Source organism: Amia ocellicauda, chromosome 2 (assembly GCF_036373705.1).
Source record: "Amia ocellicauda isolate fAmiCal2 chromosome 2, fAmiCal2.hap1, whole genome shotgun sequence".
NCBI classification, from domain to species: Eukaryota; Metazoa; Chordata; class Actinopteri; order Amiiformes; family Amiidae; genus Amia; species Amia ocellicauda.
The window spans coordinates 62,942,021-62,963,576 of NC_089851.1; the positions used below are offsets into that span (position 1 = coordinate 62,942,021).

General features: G+C 45.4%; 1 protein-coding gene across 6 annotated transcripts in view; it reads left to right on the forward strand.

The window, feature by feature from the left end:
- The window catches only part of kmt2ca (lysine (K)-specific methyltransferase 2Ca), a 143,380-nt gene that overhangs the window by 59,085 nt on the left and 62,739 nt on the right, over positions 1 to 21,556 (forward strand). For all 6 annotated transcript variants that reach the window (XM_066688276.1, XM_066688287.1, XM_066688316.1 and 3 more), the window contains exons 8-14: positions 3,045 to 3,207; positions 3,387 to 3,558; positions 4,966 to 5,080; positions 7,588 to 7,763; positions 7,951 to 8,114; positions 19,199 to 19,297; positions 19,768 to 20,609. In XM_066688276.1, the coding sequence (XP_066544373.1) occupies positions 3,045 to 3,207; positions 3,387 to 3,558; positions 4,966 to 5,080; positions 7,588 to 7,763; positions 7,951 to 8,114; positions 19,199 to 19,297; positions 19,768 to 20,609 (1,731 nt within the window). The remainder of the gene's footprint in view (positions 1 to 3,044; positions 3,208 to 3,386; positions 3,559 to 4,965; positions 5,081 to 7,587; positions 7,764 to 7,950; positions 8,115 to 19,198; positions 19,298 to 19,767; positions 20,610 to 21,556) is intronic.

The window sequence follows — 21,556 nt, forward strand, 5'->3', positions numbered from 1 at the left end:
AGGATATTAATAATTAGTGCAGCCAAAATCTGAAATACTTTCCAAACCTCGTCCTTCCAGCACCTTACAATCACTTGGGGACAGAAGAAAAGAAAAGAAAAAACACTTCAGAAAATGAGTTTCAACAGTCTCTCCCAGTGAGAGCGTTCAGTGCTGTGGGTTACACAGAAACACAAGATAGTCAGGAAAATGTACTGCTAACATGGAGTTTGTGTATATACATATCTATACTTACATATATATATATAATTTGTTTTGTTAGTAACTAAATCTGAAGTGCAGTTAATTAACCTTCAATGGACTCAAGTTTGCATTGTCACCCATTTGCATTTGCATGGTGTATGTGCATGTGAGAGTAGGCAGCATGTTTTCCTCAAGGACTTTTCTGTACTTCGCTCCATTCAATTCCCCATCTTCCCTGATTAATACTCCAGTCCCTGCTGCTGAGAAACATCCCCAGAACATATTGCTCCCCCACCGAACTTCACAGTAGGGATGGTGTTCATAGGGTGATGTGCTGTTTTGGGTTTCAGACAAATGCAACGCTTTGCATTGAGGCTTCAAAATTCTATTTGTTTCGTCAGACCACACAATGTTTTGCCACATGGCTACAGAATCTCCTGAGTGTTTTGTTTGCAGACTTCAGATGTCAGTCAAGGTGGGCTTTATTGAGTAATGACTTCCTTCTTGCCAACCAGCCACACAGCCCAGATTTGTTGAGTGCCAGGGATATTATTGTCACTTGTGCACGTGCAGTCTTGGCCATAAAAGTCTGCAGCTCTTGCACAGTTGCCATTGGCCTCTGGGTCGCCTCTCTAATCTCCTTCTTGCTCCATCATCCAGTTTGAAGGGATGGCCTGACCTACACAGGGTCTTGGTGGTGCCAAACACCTTCCACTTTCCACTTAATATTCTCTTGACCATGCTCATTATTACAGACCTTTTGATGTATATTTTTATTATACCCATCCCCTGATCTGTGTCTTTCAATAGCTGTCTTGGAGTTCTTCTGAAAGCTCCTTGGTGCCCATGGTTGAGTCTTAGCTTTAAAATGCACGGGAACCTTCAGGAGCTGCTGAATTGATCCTGAAATCATGAGAATCACTACAGTTGAACACAGGTGGAGCCATTTAACTTGGTGTGTGACTTTGAAGGTGATCGCTCACACCTGATCTAAATTAGAATTGCTATTACAAGGAGGGTGGACACTTATCCAACCAAGCGATTTTTCTGTTGGCTTTCTGTTGATTGAGGCAACAAAAGGTGACATTTTTGAAAGGGGGTGCAGAGTTTCTTTTAGCACTGTATGTGGATGGATATGTATACACACACAATTTTACTGGGTCTTTGTCTGATTGCATTCAATGCATTGGACCTTTTCTCCACAATGATAAATGCATGATGCGTCTGCACTCCGTCTCCCCTTGAGTGCAATATGCTGTTTTCAAATACAAACCAGTTATTTCGCAGAAGATGCATAGCTTTTCATTTTTGTGATGTTTTCTGACATTTTATGGGTGCGCAGACGCAACACCTAGGCAGTGCTGTAACCACACTGCCCTTGTTTTCTCACTCATTTTATCTTCTGTTTAGAGAACCAAGAGATATTCTTCCTTGGGGAAATCCTCCCTCTCCATGTCCGTTTCTGCATTTCCCTCCATACGGACATTTTGCTTTGTTGAAAAAATAGCTGGTATCTTAGAGTCATCTAGTCACTGCTTCTTAAGCATGAAAAAATTGCATTAAAAATAAAAATTTCAGGGCTGCATAACCCGCTTATGTTTGCAGTTTACATTTTTTTTTCTTCTGCAATAAAAAATAAATAAATAATGTATTAATATTAATATTTACTATATAACTTCTACACATTATAAAGTGAACTTCGCTGTTATGACAGAGAATCTTCATCTATAGAGTTATGTTCATTTGTATGTGTTCACTGATTGTATTGTATGTAGCTTACATTTAGTCCGGTCTTCAAACTTGTGAATTGCATGTTCCCAGTTAATTGGTGGGGGGGGGGTAACTGACCTCTGTATGAAGATCAGTGAACCCGAGAGTCGTCTTCCTTTTCAGCTGTGCGCTCGATCCAATACCAACGTAGATCAAAACACCCCTTGGTAATGAAAACCCTTCCACACTTTCTTTTTCCCTCTGCAGAGATTATGCAAGTGACCTAATAGATGACTTGTGTTTCAGTTCTGTGGGGATTTATTTATTTGTTGCTTGGATGTGTGTGTGTGTGTGTATAGGGGAGGTGGTTGTGTAAATGGCTCTAGAGAGCAGTGATGTGGATATCGGGTATTAAGCGCACGGCGCCACATCAAAGCCTGCGCGTCACACGCTCTTAATGGGAAGCCCCGGAACCTGCTGCAGGCATCGAGGGATGGCTGTGTCGGTGTCAACATCGATATCCACTGCGTTGTGTGCGAACGTCACGGACGTGCTTGATGCTAATTCTGAATGGAGTACGTGCTGCTGAGCTGTCCTCCGGCACTTTTCCACACTCTTAAACTCTCTGAATCCGAGAACGGCTCCTATTTATGCCCAGCTTTATTTCTTTCCACTTAATCCATTAACGTCTACGACAATCTGAAATCTTTTTATTTTATTTTTTATTTTTTTTTCGAGTAGGACCAGTAATTGTTTGCAAATGTGTTTGGGCTGCTGGGCAGGACATGGGCTCCATCGCTCTGAAATCTAGACGACGTGAGCAGAATATTTTACAACCTGGAGACGTCCTGGAGAGTCAGGAGGCAGTTTGGATGAGATGTTATCAGCACATGTTCCCCTTTTCTCTTCCCCTCTCCACTCTTTTCTTCCTCCTCTCGTTCTTTTCCCTTATCCTCCAACCCCCGCTCTCTCTCACACTCTCTCCCTCTATAAAAACTCTTTTGCGTGCTAACTCTCTCGTCCCCCATCTCCCTCCTTTTGTGCTGCCAAAGCATTTACAGTACGGAATTGATGTCTAATAATAAATTGAAATGCATAACAATCTTATTAACAAAAACAATGACCTTTCTCTTCCCATTCTCTCTCGCCAGTACTGTGCATACTGTAAGCGCCTTGGAGCGTCCATCAAGTGCTGTGAGGAGACGTGCCGTCACCTGTACCATTATCCCTGTGCCGCGGCCGCTGGGACGTTTCAGGACATCCGGAGCTACACGCTGCTGTGTCCAGAGCACATTGAGCTGGCGATCGAGAGATGTGAGTGTCGGTCTCTGTCATCCATGAGCAGAATTAAGAGAAACGCATCCCCCCATGCAGTCTTATCCACGTCTTCAGAATTATGACACATTTGAAAGGCACTCCTCCTCTCCCTCGTGTGCACAACGAGCGATCAACTTTCCTGACTTTTCGTTATTTTCTTCTCTGCTCCCCTGCAGCCAAGGATGAGGTGAACTGTGCTGTGTGCGACAGCCCCGGCGACTTGCGGGACCAGCTCTTCTGCACCAGCTGTGGTCAGCACTATCACGGTCTGTGCCTGGACATCGCGGTCACCCCCCTGAAGAGAGCGGGCTGGCAGTGCCCAGAGTGCAAGATCTGCCAGACGTGCAAGTGAGTTGCTGTGACCGGAGGCCCCTGACCCTTGTCAATCACGCTTAACCCTCGGGAACCTAAGCATGATGCATGAATGTCACCCGTACAGACCTGGCTATGGTTGTCGAGCATTTTAAAGGTTGTGACGTATTTCAGCTCTAAGGGTTCCTTAGCGATGCAAGTGATGGTTGGCTGTGGTCTTGGTCAACTCCTGAGGACCTCATTTGACCAGGATCCAAGTTTTCAGTTAGTTTGTGTGGGGAAATGTTCTTTTAAAGCTCCTTAACGTTACTTCTAAAGGAGCCTCATCATTTTAATATTGTGTGATTCAAAGAGCTATGAGTCTCGCTGATTGGCGTGTCTTTATTATAGATTTGCGCTGAGGGTTCAGATGAAGGTTTGGTCTGAAAGACTCCCGAGCCGTTTCTTTGGCACATTTCTGCTCGATTTGGCTGGAATTCTTGCTTTATTTTTTTCAGTAGAGGGGGGACCATCCAGCTGTCAACTTCTTGGATATTCACAAACCAAATTGATTTTCCTTTGCTATCTTCAGAGATGGACATGGTCACGCCACAAGAAACATGAACTGTTCCTCATTTTAATTAACCTGATACCGCTAGCATCCTGAACAAGCAAAGTACATAATTTGCATTTTTTTTTTTTCACTCAATTATAATTCCCATTGATCCTAAAATGCATTATGGATGGGGCAAAGAAAAATAAAATCCCTTCATGACACACTTGTGTGCTCTAAAGTGCGTGTGTGTAACTGAAGGAGCCTGGGGGAGAGGGGGGGGATCAGACACACGACTTTGAAATGATTAAATCTGTGGAGGATTGGTTCAGAGTGCACTAGGAGTTTACAACGTATTTGAGAGGTCTGGAGTGCTTCGCCAGAATACAGACCTACTATTTATATGGCATATATTATGATTTTTTTGTCCCGTAACTCGCAGCATAATCTGAATAATTAGCTTGATTTGTTGTGTGTTTGAGACCCAATCTGTGTGAAGTGAAGATGCTTCCGTTGACCACACTGGAGAGCTGAACACGTCATCTTTTATTTATTTCTCGTTCATCTGTCCTTTTGATGCAGTGGATGCAGAAGTGAAAATTTAAAATGTTGCTTTTGTCGAGCCATCCAAAAGACGCCTAAAGAAAAGCAGATTATCACAGCCTGAGGATAATAGAGTTGTTAACGTGTAGTGAAATGTCACACACCACACTTTTGTATCTTTGTTGCCTTTGAGAGATTGTGTTCTGGAGTGTTAAATGTGTCACAAATGTACTGATGTTGTCTTCTGAATATCATGCAAACCTTGTATGCCTCAAAATCTGCAATACTAGGATGCAGTGGAATGTTTTAAAGCTTTTTTTTCCTTCCCCCCTCTCTCTCTCTCTCTCCCTCCCTCCACATCATGTCAGGAACCCTGGAGAGGACAGCAAGATGCTGGTGTGTGACATGTGTGACAAAGGCTACCACACCTTCTGCCTGCAGCCGGCCATCGAGTCCATCCCCACCAACGGCTGGAGGTGCAAAGTAAGTCGTGCCGCCGGACTGTGCACCGTGCTGTGCCGCGTGGGCGCTGGCACTCCGTAGCGCCGTTGAGTTGGAGGAGAGTGGGCTGCGGAGGCCCAGAGGCACTAATGCATCCTTCAGAAGAAAGCGCTTGTATATTATTGTTTTCAATGTGTTTATTCTGATTTATTTATTCCCCCCGACTCTACTGCATTGCTGTGCTTTTCGGTTGTTTATATATTACATGTTTAGCCTACTTTTCCTTATTTCTCTACCATCCTCCCCAAGCTGAGCGGAAAGGAAGAGCTGCCCCCATGTTTTTTTTATTTATTTTTTGTCCATTTTGCACCTGTATATGAAGATAGAATTGTAGTCCATGCACTGGAAAAGGCTGGGGGGTCTACCTTTCACAGTGAGTGGGGAAATTAAACCGGAAGGCACACCCCCCCTATTAAGAAAACTGTGGTTTCTGGCCTTGTCTGTGACCTGACACCTGCAGTGTGTGCGTGCTTTCTGTGAGGCACTCGTGTAACAGGTCTGGCTTCTAATGGAAAGGCCTCGCCAGATAGCATCTCAGACCTCCCCCCTCCCAGTAGCTGCTAGTTAGGGTCAGCAGAGTGTTATTTATCTGTGCTGTGTGTGTGTGGAGCGCAGCTGCCAGTGGCTTGGTGTGTGCTGTTCCTTGTTAACCCCCGATTGGCCCTGCAGGTGCTGGAGAGAGCAGCTTTGAGAGCGATGCTGGGGGAAGGTAAATCCTCCTCCATGGCGTCTGTTCAGCACGCCGAGCCCACATGCCCTCCAGCTATGACTCAGCACTGCCGGCACACACACTCAAGCCGCTCTCTTGCCAGGCGGCTTTGCGGTGTTCACCTCGCGTTCGTCTCTCAGTTTCGTTCTGAGTGCGGTGCCCAGGGTGTGGGAGGGAGGGAGGGAGGAAGGGGGGTTTTAGCCCATCGCCAGGCTGTGATGTAGTGATTGTCTGTTTCCAGTCTTAAAGGAGCCCTGTTGTGTTGTCATCGGTGTTCTGAGATGCCAAATTCGGCTCCTCGAGTGCGTTGTCCAAATGGCCATGTGCTGCTGCTTATATGCATGATAGTGAAATGGGACCAGCTTGTCTGTGCCAGATTTCCATTGTGCTTTTCTGATCCATCTGTAAGGATATCCTTAGGCCGTTCCCCGATAAAGAGGGGGAAAATTAAAACCTCCTATGCAGCCCTCTCGTGACACTGATCTCATAGTGATATTGTTGTGGTTTGAAGCAGAGCCGCTTCAATAAATACTGAGCGTTTTAAAAGTCCAGGACAGAGTGAGACACTGATACCCTTAGTTTAAAAATTTCAACAGAGTCGCTAGACTTGAAATGAACCCACGGATGGTGCATGTTGCCATTTTCCTTTTCTATTATTAGTTTGTCGGTGTCAGTGTTATCAGCGCTTCAGTGCGACTTTACGCTCTGCCAGGAAAGCAGATAAGACCCCTCTTGTAAAGTGCTCTGTGCCACTCTAGGTTTTGTGCAGCTGCAAGCGTCATCCGTTTCACGCTTGCCAGTGTCTTAGGACTTCGTGTAGACGGAGGGGCGTGGAATTCATAATAACGTGAATGTGTCGAGGCATTGGGAGAGTCATTTTACTTGTCTCTCCCTGGACTGGCACGGTGTCTCTAATTCTGGTGACCTTCGCCTGCAGCAGTGTATTTACAGAAAGAACAGAGCCATCTTTATCCACCATTAGTGCAGATACACATCTAAATCCTGTTCCTTTATCACGTACTACTGCAGCAATTACTGTGATTAACGGTCCCTGTTGAAGACAGGTGGACACTGTGCGGTTTGCCACAGCATCCTTCTTGTTGCTTTAGAGAGGCAATGAGAGACAACTGTGATTATAAAGGAAATTAATTAATGAAAAGTTTGAATCTGCCAGTAACAATGTCGGGGACCCATACGATCTTCGATTTATCCAGATATCCGTCTGAGCAGCTGTTTTGTCCTTTCGGAGGCACAGATGTCGTTGCGGTTTGGAAAGAGAGGTTTGGGAGAGAGGGAGAAGTGGCAGGGATCTCTCCCCCCAGAGCACAGGCTGTAGATTGCAGGTGCTGATTAGCAGCTGTCCACTGGTTTTGCCATTGATGAATCCCCTCCAGAAGTGCTGTGCTCACCTCCATCCCTGAGAGTAACACACTCACTGCTGCCGAACCAAATTGAGTTATCTCGCCTGTTAGCGGCTGCATGTGCCTTTCAGACTGCGAAGCTGCGGTCTGTGCCGGCCTTTGTCAACCAGCCTGTCTGTTGGAGATAGTGTAAAAGCCATACACACACGAGCCAGTGCAGTACAGTCATTGCTTTCAATAATGCAATGGGCACCAAATCTTTTATTATAATAAGATTAATGTAAATCCGTATGATGGAAAAATGGTTTCCATGCAGGCAACTGGTACGCTCTCTTAAAACTGGTGTGAGCAATGCCTGCGTGGACTGCACACCATGAGTCACAGCTGAAATTTCTCCCCTGTCTCTCTCTCTCGTACAGAACTGCAGGGTGTGTGTGCAGTGCCAGACCAGGACCAGCGCTCAGTGGCACCACAACTGCCTGCTGTGTGACGGCTGTTTTCAGCAGCAGGACAGCAGCCTGTCGTGTCCGCTGTGTGGGAAAGCCCTGCATCCCGACTGTCACAAGGACCTGCTGAGCTGTCACATGTGCAAGAGGTCAGTCTCCCGCTGCACTGTGCAAACGATGCACGCCACTGAAAAAGTGCAAGTCATGTGTTTAAAATATGCATTTAGTTGTTTAGTGTGTATATATGTGTGTGTTTCATACTGTTGTAAAAAGCAGTGTTCAGAATTCCTGGTTAAGGGCCTGTCCAAGTGCTAACGCTGCCCCGACTGTTTCAAGGTGGCTGCATCTGGAGTGTGAGAAGCAGACTGAGGGGGATAGCGACGCCCAGCTGAAGGACGACTACATCTGCACCGTCTGCAGGCAGGCAGAGCTAGAGCTTGTGGCACCGCAGGCTTGTGATGAGCAGCCGAGCACGGAGGTGCTTCCAGAGCCCCAACCAGGTACCTTCAGAAACGACCCCCCACATCAGAAACTCTGTAACGCACCGACTGCCATACCCGTGCACATTTCCAAACATTCCTCTTGAATCGAATGTTACACACCTCTCAATCACATGGTAATTAAGTTGCAAAAGGTCCAGAATTGACATGGGTTTAAAAAATGATAAGAAAAGCAGGTTGCAACCACAAACGTTTTGCGCCTACAGTGTATGCTGGATCTGCTGAATCCGACTGGGTTTATATACTTAAAAGACTGGACACATACTGAGGTTGAAGCAGTGTGGTCTTTGTGGTTATTGTCTGCTCGATCGCCATCTCTCTCTGCTGTGCTTGGTGGAGGATTAGTGTGTGGAGAGGGAGATGCGGTGGCTGTTGAGTCTGACTGGGAGTGTTTTGCATTTAAGTACAATGGCTTAACAGAAGGCTGAGCAAATGAAGACCAATGCTGAGAGAGGCATCCTTGGGCTAAACCGATAGTTAGAAAGATTTGGGTTTGCGAGGAAGCGGGAGTGAAGGGAGCACCAACAGAGATGGCATGTGTTTTTCAACTTTGACGGATGGGACTTGTATTTGTTTTATGGAACGATCTGGAGTTTAATGAAGGGTTACAGTCAGGCCTGGGTTTGGACCCGGTTCTGGTTAGAGTTCCCAGTAAACTCAGGATCCTATAAGGATTGCACTGGTTGCAGATGGGGCCGTATCGTAACATTTTGTGTTGGCTGGGCCTGGGATTTCAGCCGTTCTCAGCACTAACCGTGTGGTAGCTAGACTAGGGTGAAGCATACATTTAGGTAATTAGGTTTAATTAAAGATACAGAGATAAATTTCTCTCCCGTTTGTTTCACACGATGTCCATAAACTACATTTTACAAGCGTTACAATTATGATTCTGGGATGGTTAGGGTTAAGGCTAGGGTTTGCCTCCCAAATGAATGCAGTATTGCACTAATCACTACTGTGTCTTGGTTCATGGTTTGTTAATTAAGAAAGCCATTAAATATTTTTAATCTATTGTACCATAAACTGGTCTGAACGCTGTGCAGTACAGGCATTTGCCGAAAACCACGGACAAACAAGGTGAGAGAAACATCCTGGCTTCGCTTCTACCTCCTCCTGGAGAGCGGCTCGCCAAAAGCAGCGTTCTGATTTGCAGCCAAATGCAAGCTCGGTGGAAGAAGAGAAAAAAAGAAAAAGCAGGCAGGGAAGCAATCATTTCATTGTTTATTCCACCCCCCAGGGAGTAACTGCTAAGACTGCCTGAAACTCCCACCTGTTGAGTCCCCCGATGCTCAGGCGCAGGGCAGGCTGGAGAGGGTTCGAAGGGGCTTTGAACTCATGTTGTCATTGGTGTTGAAGATCAAGGAATCTTTAATACCCAGATCAAATAAATAGATGCATGGATAGATAGATGGGTAAATAGATCCATAAAGTGCAGGACAATATGAAAACTCAACAGCATGACATGAAGGTCAAGGCTCACAAGACCTTTCGATGCCTGTCACTGCACTGGGTCTTTAAATGGGATACAGCTACAGCATGGTTTTATTAAGTGTTTTAATTGGTTTATTTGTGCCAGAGTGTTTGACAAGTGACAAAGGATCAAGTTATCGCTCTGTCAATCCTCTCCCACCAGCATTGACACCAGAATTGGACTCAGTGGACATGTTAGCATCTTTGAGATGGTTTTGACGTAAATCTGACATCCTGTCCCCCCACAGCACTGAGGTCTTCTGTTCCACTCAATCCCGCCCAGCGAATTCTGTCTTCTGAAAACCGTGTGGATTTTGGTTAAAATTACCAGAGAAATATTGCTGCCGTTGTTCAATAATTAAAAACAAGATTTCTTTCACTAGGGAGGTTGGGGGAATAGGGGAGGGGGCGTTCAGGGGTTGTTTTTTGACATGTTGATCACCTCAAGGCCCTCGTGTTTGCTTGCCAGCTGTGACTTCAAAGCATTCTTTACACAACAGTGCAGGTGGAACGTGCTTTTAAAACCTGTGGGGTTGGGAGGTGGGGGAGGGAGGGCAGGCCGATGGTGGCGGAGCCCTGGGAGTGAGCGCTCCCGACGGCCAGGTGAGAGACAGGGAGTTATATTGATCATCAGGATCAGCAGCTACCCCCCCACAACCCCTGATAGCTGAACAGATACCTGAGGCCTGTGGGCCTGTGGCTCGATGGAAGATAACGCCGGTTTTAAAGCACTTCCATTCCCCTCCTCCGCCCTGTCAAAGGCAGGTGAGTGATTGACAGTCTTTCAGTCAGCCATTTGTCCTCAGGCTAACAGAGCAGAGCACAGAACTGAACTCTCTCTCTCTACTGTGAGTGGTAATGTGTGGGTGTGGGGGCACCAGTCATAGTGTGTGCGTGCATGAGTCATTCTCTGTGTCGTGTGTGTGTCCGTATGTGTCAGTATTGCTGTGTGTTAGTGCGTGTTTGTCACTGTGTGCACATGTGTTAGTATCGCTGTGAGTGTGAGCCCGTATGCATTATGGGTCCCTGTCTCCAGCTGTGTGCGTGTACTTCCTGCATGCAAGGGCTGAGCAATTGGCCCTCAGTGCCCGGGAGAGCAGCTGAGCTGTCGCTCTGTGTGTAAGTCTTGTGTTGGGTGAACGTTGGCTGTGACTCACATCTGGGGCGAACGGCCCATGAAGCTGCAGATACCCATGAAGCCATGATACAAAAAATTTTTTGGCAAATAGGTAAATCTCTATTTCATGTTTACAGATGCTTTGTAGGTTTTGTCATTTTTCTCTTTTCCGAAGTGAGATAAACAATGAAAACTCTGACCTGACGCCCATTATTCTTCTCTGCCGTTTGTTTAAGCTCTTCCTCCCTCTCGACTTCTGTGCCGTTCGGCTGCGTGGCTCCAGAGAACACAGGTTCTTTGCCACTGTGGTTATAAATAGCTCCCAGCGCTTAGCCAGTCTGGCTTTGATCTCACCACTGATGTCTGAGGAGCACAGTGGTGCACACTTTCAGGAAGGCGATGAGATTTGTGTGTTTATTTGTCTTTAGTAATATGCATTTTCTACCCCACCCCCCATGCTACCAAAACGTGGATCAGTACAATACTGTATTATATATTTGCAGTGGTGTTTGGAAACCATTAGAACCTTTTGACTGTAGTTCAAGTTCCTTGCAAATGATGGAGATGGAGAAAGAGTCGGCGCTCTTGGTGATGTGCAAAACATGTGCATGATTTTCTGCAACATTTTAAAATGCATGCAGCTCTTGCCAGTTGATAAGGCCGTCGGTCAGGAGTCTAGACCCTCTTCAGTGCCGTTGGTTTACCTGCTCCAGTGCCCAGGTAGCTACTGAGCAACAGCTTGGGACGTATCGAGCTGCAGCAAACCACACGAGGAAACGGACAATTTTGAAGTACTACTGTAATAGATTATATGTACTGTGTGTGTGTATATGTATGTATGAAATGCACATTTTTCAGATTATAAATCTCAATAGGCTATTGATAACTAATGCATATGATTTCTTGTGATTTAATGTAGATGTCCTACTAAAATGTGCTTTGCTTTGGGGTGAATTGTATAACACTTTTAGATTTGCAAAACCGAACATAGACATTTGAAAAGGGAAATATATTAATTCAATTCCCCATTGAACCAGCATTTTTTAAATTATATTAGAAAGCTTTGGCTGCAAAGGGGTAAGCTTACTTTCAACAAAAATATAGAACCGATCAATAGCCTATCTATATATATATCTATCTATATATATATCTATCTATATATATATATCTATATATATATATATATAGCCATATTAATAAATTGTGATTATAAATATATCAGATACACCTCTAAGCAGACCTAATGTCATATGAAACTGGTTTGTTTGAGCAGATTTGTTTAATTCCTGTCGTTTAGGCGTCCTTTTCTGCTGCTTAAGTGAACAAACTTAGGCCTCCTAAAACCTCAGCTGTGAATGGGGTCAGAAAAAAAGCTGGACTAAATTTGAGGCGGCCCAGGGCTGGCCTAATAAGTGTGAACGGGGTCTAAATCTAATTTTTGTCTGCTGGGACCTAATCTCATCTAACCTGGTCTGCATTCCCAAGAGATGGCTTTACGCTGCACTTTTTGCCTAGTAAGGCCAGTAGTGTTAGATGGTTGTTTGGATGGCATAATAATGGGTAGTACAGTTTTACTTCATCACTACTTAAAATGTGATTTAAATAAATGTTGCTTTACAGGGATCTACAGTGATGAGGAAGACTCTCGATCCTAAAGTAACCCCACTCGGCCACATTTACAGGCAAGCTCACCATTCAAATTGTACTCTTGAGTTGCTTCACGTGAAAAAAAAAAAAGCACCCAAATCGTCTGCATCCAACTTTGTTGTAAAAGAGCTTAGTTCCCAGAGGATTTGTTAACCGAGGTATGCTGTACTGGATTCAGCTGTTATACTTGGCAGGAGATGACTTTCCAGACGACAACATGCATCTTTCTTCTTTTTTTTTGTTGGCAACCTCCATTTATTAACCACAAACAGACATCTATTGATATAGAAAATATGACATGCGTTTGTCTTCATTACAGGGGCACGATTGTGAAGGGATGCTGTAGATCAAGACTCTTTCCTTTTCCGAGACATTTTTCTTTTCCTCACTCTCATTTTTGTTGACTAAGGTCATGTTGCATCGAGTCCTCTTGCTGTAGTGACCCTCACTGCCCTGGCTTCTCTGGACTCGGAGTGCCCCTTGGTCAGAAACATTCGTCGAATGCAGATTTAAAAGCATTAAATCCGTTGAATGCGGGTGCAGACGTAGTGTATTTAGTTGTAGGTTGAGAAGCATTTTGTATTTTCCAGTATTACTGTAAAATCTATTTGCTACAGTTTTTCTTTAAAAAATATATATATTTAACACATTTAAAAGCTGTAAATGTGAAATAGAGCTGAAAAAACATCAGTTCATAGTCCTAAAATTGAATGTAATGGAGTGCTTTTATTAATATTTCACTGTTCAAATTAACAATTGCATGAGTCTTCAGACATTTTGAATTAACTGTTCAGATGCAAAAGTTACTATTCAACATGGTTTCTTAAGTTCTTAACATGCATCTAATACTACTATTACTAGTCACTTTACTACTCGCATGTAGTTTAGGTTAGTAGTTTACATTTCAAAAGCACAAGCAGCTCTGAGCATCACAGAGGGGTGACATGCAGGTTTAACTGTGAAGTGATGATGCGCGGCCACGTTTGGCATCAGTTATGTGGTCAAGAAAAAACGCCCAGAGAAGGACCGGGTCAAACCCAAGTACTCAAGTAAATGATGTGAAAATGAGGAAAAGCAAAAAAGCACTCCCATTCCAAATATAAACAGTATTAATCTTATATATCCTTAAATGACTGCATTATAGAAGTGCAAGATTTAAAGGTAAGCAAGTTACCAATGGATGTTTCATTGTTAGCAATGTTTGTAAAATAATGTGCAAAGCTTTATTTTTTCTATTATCATTATGCTTTCTATCTAGTGGGTCTGTTGTGCACTGTTAGATTGAGGGGAAAAAAGTATTTGATCCCCTGCTGATTTTGTATGTTCGCCCACTGACAAAGAAATGATCAGTCTATAATTTTAATGGTAGGTGTATTTTAACAGTGAGAGACAGAATAACAACAAAAAAATCCAGAAAAACGCATTTCAAAAAAGTTATAAATTGATTTGCATGTTAATGAGGGAAATAAGTATTTGACCCCTTCGACTTAGTACTTGGTGGCAAAACCCTTGTTGGCAATCACAGAGGTCAGACGTTTCTAGTTGGCCACCAGGTTTGCACACATCTCAGGAGGGATTTTGTCCCACTCCTCTTTGCAGATCCTCTCCAAGTCATTAAGGTTTCGAGGCTAACGTTTGGCAACTATGGGATTAAGGTCTGGAGACTGGCTAGGCCACTCCAGGACCTTAATGTGCTTCTTCTTGAGCCACTCCTTTATTGCCTTGGCTGTGTGTCTTGGTCATTGTCATGCTGGAATACCCATCCACGCCCCATTTTCAATGCCCTGGCTGAGGGAAGGAGATTCTCACCCAAGATTTGACGGTAATGGCCCCGTCCATCGTCCCTTTGATGTGGTGCAGTTGTCCTGTCCCCTTAGCAGAAAAACACCCCCAAAGCATAATGTTTCCACCTCCATGTTTGACGGTGGGGATGGTCCAAACACGGCGAGTTGAGTTGATGCCAAAGAGCTCGATTTTGGTCTCATCTGACCACAACACTTTCACCCAGTTCTCCTCTGAATCATTCAGATGTTCATTGGCAAACTTCAGACGGGCCTGTACATGTGCTTTCTTGAGCAGGGGGACCTTGCGGGCGCTGCAGGATTTCAGTCCTTCACGGCGTAGTGTGTTACCAATTGTTTTCTTGGTGACTATGGTCCCAGCTGCCTTGAGATCATTAACAAGATCCTCCTGTGTAGTTCTGAGCTGATTCCTCACCGTTCTCATGATCATTGAAACTCCACGAGGTGAGATCTTGCATGGAGCCCCAGACAGAGGGACACTGACAGTTATTTTGTGTTTCTTCCATTTGCGAATAATCGCACCAACTGTTGTCACCTTCTCACCAAGCTGCTTGGCGATGGTCTTGTAGCCCATTCCAGCCTTGTGTAGGTCTACAATCTTGTCCCTGACATCCTTGGACAGCTCTTTGGTCTTGGCCATGGTGGAGAGTTTGGAATCTGATTGATTGATTGCTTCTTATGGACAGGTGTATTTTATACAGGTAACGAGCTGAGATTAGGAGCACTCCCTTTAAGAGAGACAGAAATCTTGCTGATTGATAGGGGATCAAATACTTATTTCCCTCATTAACATGCAAATCAATTTATAACTTTTTTGAAATGCGTTTTTCTGGATTTTTTTGTTGTTATTCTGTCTCTCACTGTTAAAATACACCTACCATTAAAATTATAGACTGATCATTTCTTTGTCAGTGGGCAAACCTACAAAATCAGCAAGGGATCAAATACTTTTTTCCCTCACTGTAGATACTTTACATTGTGTTTAAAACAATAATACAAAGTATTAAAGCCGCAAGGCACAGCTACCGGTTTAATTTGAACACGCTGTCACATGACAGCCATGGATTCCGTGATGGAAGTGTTTAAGTGTTATTCTCAAACATGTAAACCAGCCTTTCTGGTATTTTCCTGCAAAAACAGCACGAGAGCTGCACTAGAGTTAATGTGTGAGTTAGTGAGGCTAAAACACAGCAGTGAACTCCGCCATAGATGCCACCAACACTAAAAATACATTCACTTTGTAGGGTGGTACAGAAAGATGCACTTCAGCCCATCTTGGAAGGACAGGTAGTCGATGCTGGTTAATTTTCCACAACAATGGGCTTTCCTTTCGTTGAATTATAGTGAATTATATACCAAATATGTAGTCACCTCCAGTGGTGTAGTTGTAGAATAAGAAGGAGCGGGTGCTGCACGCACTGTTTTTATATGAATTGTTATGTTAATAAGTGGGCTTTATTACTTATTTCATACAAATACACAGCACAAGGAAAAGTTCTAAATATTTACAATTATTAATACATGTATTTAAAATTGAGAAGCATGCGGTTGAAAGAGCGGCGCCGCTCTTCCTGGCTCCACTACACCCCTGTGTCAGAGGGGGAGCTCCGCCTTAACGATTTTAAAGTGCCGGTCGGAGCGGCACTCTGGTCTGTGCGCTCCAACAGCATTACAGCCCTATCTGTAACAATCACATCATCCCTTCTGTCTGTAAAATAACAACATCTGCACTGTACTGAGTCAATGAGCGGGCTGACTCAGGCTCATCATGTGCATGTTGCAATGGTAGACAAAAACATTTTGCTACTAATTCGAATTCGTTTGGTTTAGTATTCGACGGAGTTCGGATTTGCTAAACATGTCCGAAGTTCGACATCTGCGAATGTGGATTTGAACTTCGTCACAACCCTATCAGAGACCGAGCCGTTTGCCCTACTTTCCTCCCCCCTCGCTCAACTGTTCGGTGCGGTCTGTGACGGCAGCTGGACCCCAAGGCTGACGGCACTCACCGCACTAGATGCCCTTTCTGCTGCTACTTTAACGCTGGACTATATTCAGCTCCAGTTCTTTTTCATCAAAGTGAAGGGTTGACACATGGGTTGAAATCCATGTGCGTACAGGCAGAGTTTGCTTGGCATTGAATCCAGTTGTGGTGATGATATTTCGGCCTGCACCACCCCAGAGGCACCTGCTGCCATGACCTGGAAGCTGCAACCAGCATCCAAGATGGCTTCTTCACTCACTCCTCCACTACGCTGCTACACTGAGGTCTGTAATCTCGCTGCACTGGCGTCTCTTGAGCTGCGCTGGCTGGACGGGATGCCTCCACTCACAGGTCTTGCCCTGTATTGTCCCACGCGGCTCCCAGCGGCCCACACAGAGTAGCGCCGGCCAGCCTCTCAAGCCTGTATTCATCCCCGAGGTTGACCCCCTGTGGTTTTATTCCATTGTGGCAAACAAGGGTGTCCTTTTCTGTCCCGCCTCTCGTTAAACCAATTAACAGAAACGCCTATGCCTCGCTTCTGCTCTTGCACTGCTTTTTACTATTGGGTGGGTCTTCGGCCGTGGAGCTTAAGTCTCCCTGGAGCGGCTTATTATTTTTGGGGGTGGAGGGCGTGGAGGGCAGGGGGAGGCGTTGCTTGGCTTTGTCCCTCTGTAGCAGTGTAATCCACTCCCATGATGACCAGGTCTTTTCTGTGCCGTTAATCCAGTGAGAAAGAGGCAGCAGCAGTGCTGGAAGAGAGGGGATATAGAGAGGCTTACAAGATGCAGTTAATTAATCAATTGATTACTCTTCAGGGCTCACTTTGGGATAATCGCAGGACGAGGCCAGCTCAGGCCCGACGGGGAACCCTAACCTGAACTGTACGCAGTGTGAGCTGAAATTTTGCATCTCTTTTGCGGTTTGCAAATCTTGTTAAATAGTTGCTTTGCACAGCGCTGTTATTTTCAGTGCTGTTCATTTAGAAACCTAAAAGTCTTATGCTTTTATTTTTATATGAAGTCTTTAAAACCTAGAATTCCAGTAGAACTAATCATGGGGCAATCATTCATCAATTGCTGAAGTTGACATTTTTGAAAACCAGAACATTAATTTATTCTTCTAATAGGAGCTCAAATGTGGTGAATCCTGCGTATCTCTCTCTCAATGGTTCAGTGACTGTGCCAAGAGTTTCTGTGAATGTTTTCTCGCAGTTAAAATTCAAGTCTCGCCTTTAGGATGGATTCATGGTCTCTGTCCCATCACTGCTAGGTTGTGCTTTGACATCAGATCTAACACATATATCTTAGAAGGCATAGCTGAGTGAAATGTCCCCTGACCTCTGGGGGGTGGGGGAGTCGCATTGTTGAAGGTAGAGTGCTCTGAGTTTCCTCTGTATTGTGTCCAGGACCATCTGAGAGCTCGAATCTAATGAGAAGTCTTGAGAGCTTACGTTGTCATGGTAATTCCTTCCTTCAGTGCGCTGCTTGTTATGTTGGTCTTGGGGGTGGGGAGGGGTAACTAACACGGGGCAGGAGCTAGCGAAAGTGTCCATCTAGGCTTTTAGACCCTCAGTGTAAGAACGCTGATGTGTTACATTGCTGTCCAAGTGCTTTATTTAGTCCAGCAAGGGAGGGGCTCGAGAAAAAGCATAATGTTTACTTTAAGAGCCCTAGAAAAAAACTTTTGATCTCTCTTCTTTCATCTGATCTCTTCCCTTCTCTCCTCCCATCTAAGGATGACTATGCAATGCAAGCTTGAGAGACCCATTTTGTTAGATGCACTTTTCATGAAATTGTAGCTGAGCTGAAGTTGGGTGTTTGTTTCACAAGGGGGAGGGCGGGGATACTGATGACTCCTACTTTTAGGCAGTGAAAGAGACGCATTGGGAACATTTCTCTTTACATTTTCCCCTTTAATAACGGGAGCTGCAATTGCTGTCCATAGATTTAGATTGAGGTCCACTTCAACAGAGGATTTAATAGATTCTTATTTTTTAGTAATCATTTTCAGAAGGGAATTTCCTTGTTTTTAATAGACAGTTAGCTTACACTTTCATATCAACTAAAAAAAAAAAAACATGAATAACATTTAAGATCCTGTCTTTGTTACTCACTGCTGATGTCCAGAGCAATATTGTCTAAAGTGTAAAATGGTCACCTTATCATTCCAACCTTTATAATCAAGGGTTTCCTCTCGGAAGGGAACCATTTGTAATCCAGTTGTTTGAAGCTAGTATTGTCTTTCCAAGGATTTAAGTGTTTCAATAAATATGTAACATTTGAGTTCAGTTTTAGGATCTTTTGCTGCATCAATAAGACCTTCCAGACAGCTGGCAGACTCTTTATTAGTCAACAGTAATCTTGCATAACAAACAAGAGGACGGGATTTGAAAGCCATCAGAGATGTTCTGAACTATCAAACTAGAGCATCTCCTCAGTGTTTTTTTCCTCTCTCCAGGTCTGTGAAGATTAATTTAGCTCCCCTAGACAGTGTTTGTATGTTTTGCCAGGGGGATCAAATCCTCACAAGACTGGATAGCTTTTCATCTTTCTCCGCTCTGCTTTTCCTGGGGAAGAAAAAAGAAAAACGTTACTGCATTTTTTAGTTTTTTTTTTTTCCTTCCGTCTTTCTCTCTTCCTGAAGCCTGGTGTCAGAAAAGGAGCCCCCCTTCTCCCCCTCTTATATTTAAGTTCCTTAATTTTAAACATTTGCTTCTTTTCTGGCCTTGTTAAATTAACACATTCAAAAACACTTCTAGTAAATATTGAGACCTTTAGTAAAATCCTGCATTCTCTGGTGCACCATTCTTCCCCCCTTTGATTCAGCAGTGAACCCTAGTTTGTTCTCCATGCAGGACCACGGCCTCTAGTTTTGCTGATCTTTTCTACCTCTCAAGCTAAAGCACTCTGGCCAAATGCTGGCTTGGTGGAGTGTTGTGTAAAAACTTAAAAATAAGGGGTTATTTCTTCTAATTGTCACATTGTGCCGGTCTTCTGCCCAAGCCCTCCCCCGTCATACCAAGTCATTTTAAAATTAATTGGTGTGTTTCTCTCCCTTTTCAAAGCAATCTCGGAGGACACGGACATGGAAGAAGTTGTGCAGCAGGAAGAAGTGGCTACTGAGACGCCCCTCAACGAGTTGCAGAAAGCGGATTGTACCGCAGGTAGATTGTGACCACCTCAGACAGCCGTGCTTTTGTCTCCCTCCTCTTGAACTGGTTTTGGGTATTGTTGCCCCTGTAGGGAAGGAGGGAGTGTGCCAGGAAACAATTTTACATCTGCAAGACAGTAGTTGTATTAAATGCTTGATTTCCATTTAAAATAATGATGGCTTAACCCGTTTAGTTAACGGGGGGGGCTGTAGTGCTGTGAGTCGGCCACATGATCTTCAAAAAGGCAATATAGGATGTTGGCTGCAAGTAATTTCTAAAAGCTTGTAGATGGTCCCGTCACAAATGAAGGGTTACTCCTTATCCTGTGTCCTGCGTCCCCATGCATCTTAAAATAGTGTTACTGCGTCTTATTGATTTGTTTTTTCTTTTTTTGGGGGTGGTGTTGGTTGTAAGTTGGTTAACCCTGTACGGGCAGCTCTTCTCAGCCAGTGCTTCTGATCTCCCCGTGTTGTGTCTTCCAGCCGTGGAGACGACGCAGGAGATTCAAGTCACGGTGACGGTCACCGAGGCCTCGGAGCCACCCCAGCCATCCCTGCTCCCCGGGGAGGTGGCCCAGCTGCCCTCGCAGGCTCTATCAGCCGGGGAGGCCTCGGAGGGGCAGGGAGGGTCGCAGGCGACAGATGTGGCCAAAGGGGTGGCCGGGGTCCAGCAGGAAGAGAAGCAGCAGGCCGGGGAGCTGCGACAGGCTGTCCCCTCACCTACCAAAGAAAATGCCATCACCAGCACCTCCCCCGCCACAACCACTGCCGCCTCTCCTGCTGCCGTCCAGCCCGAGCGCATGGAAGTGTGTCCCTCGGAGGCTCTCGCCACGTATGAGGCCGCAGTCCCAGAGATCCCAGCGGAGATGCCCTCTATGGAGCTGGAGATGGAGAAGGCGCCAGAGGAGGGGGAGGCGGAGGGGCTTGACCACGGGCCGGGAGAGGTGAAAGAGGCCCCCGGGGGAGGGTCCGAGCACGTGGATCTGGCCCCCGCCACGGTGCCGGCGTCTGAGGCCTGCCCCCCGGTGGAGATGAACACCACCCCAGCCAGCGAGAGGAGCTTCTCGGCCCCGAGCTCCCCGGCCGAGGACAAGGCCCCCAAGGGCTCTCCCCAGACCCCCCACTCCACCGCCACTGCCTCCTCGGACTCGGCCAAGCTGGCACAGTCGCCCTTTTCCGCGGGGGCCTCTCCCAAGGAAGCCCCCCAGGGCCACGGCGGCGGAGTGCCTTCCACAACCTTCATCCCGGTCGCTCCAAAGATCGGTATGGGGAAGCCAGCCATCACCAAGAGAAAGTTCTCCCCTGGAAGACCCCGAGTGAAGCAGGTAAGACCCTCGATTCGCTTGCCCGGTTTCTGGATGTATTTATGTAGATGAATCGTGTACACTCACCTAAAGGATTATTAGGAACACCTGTTCAATTTCTCATTAATGCAATAATCTAACCAACCAATCACATGGCAGTTGCTTCAATGCATTTAGGGGTGTGGTCCTGGTCAAGACAATCTCCTGAACTCCAAACTGAATGTCTGAATGGGAAAGAAAGGTGATTTAAGCAATTTTGAACGTGGCATGGTTGTTGGTGCCAGACGGGCCGGTCTGAGTATTTCACAATCTGCTCAGTTACTGGGATTTTCACGCACAACCATTTCTAGGGTTTACAAAGAATGGTGTGAAAAGGGAAAAACATCCAGTATGCGGCAGTCCTGTGGGCGAAAATGCCTTGTTGATGCTAGAGGTCAGAGGAGAATGGGCCGACTGATTCAAGCTGATAGAAGAGCAACTTTGACTGAAATAACCACTCGTTAGAACCGAGGTATGCAGCAAAGCATTTGTGAAGCCACAACACGTACAACCTTGAGGCGGATGGGCTACAACAGCAGAAGACCCCACCGGGTACCACTCATCTCCACTACAAATAGGAAAAAGAGGCTACAGTTTGCACAAGCTCACCAAAATTGGACAGTTGAAGACTGGAAAAATGTTGCCTGGTCTGATGAGTCTGGATTTCTGTTGAGACATTCAGATGGTAGAGTCAGAATTTGGCGTAAACAGAATGAGAACATGGATCCATCATGCCTTGTTACCACTGTGCGGGCTGGTGGTGGTGGTGTAATGGTGTGGGGGATGTTTTCTTGGCACACTTTAGGCCCCTTAGTGCCAATTGGGCATCGTTTAAATGCCACGGCCTACCTGAGCATTGTTTCTGACCATGTCCATCCCTTTATGACCACCATGTACCCATCCTCTGATGGCTACTTCCAGCAGGATAA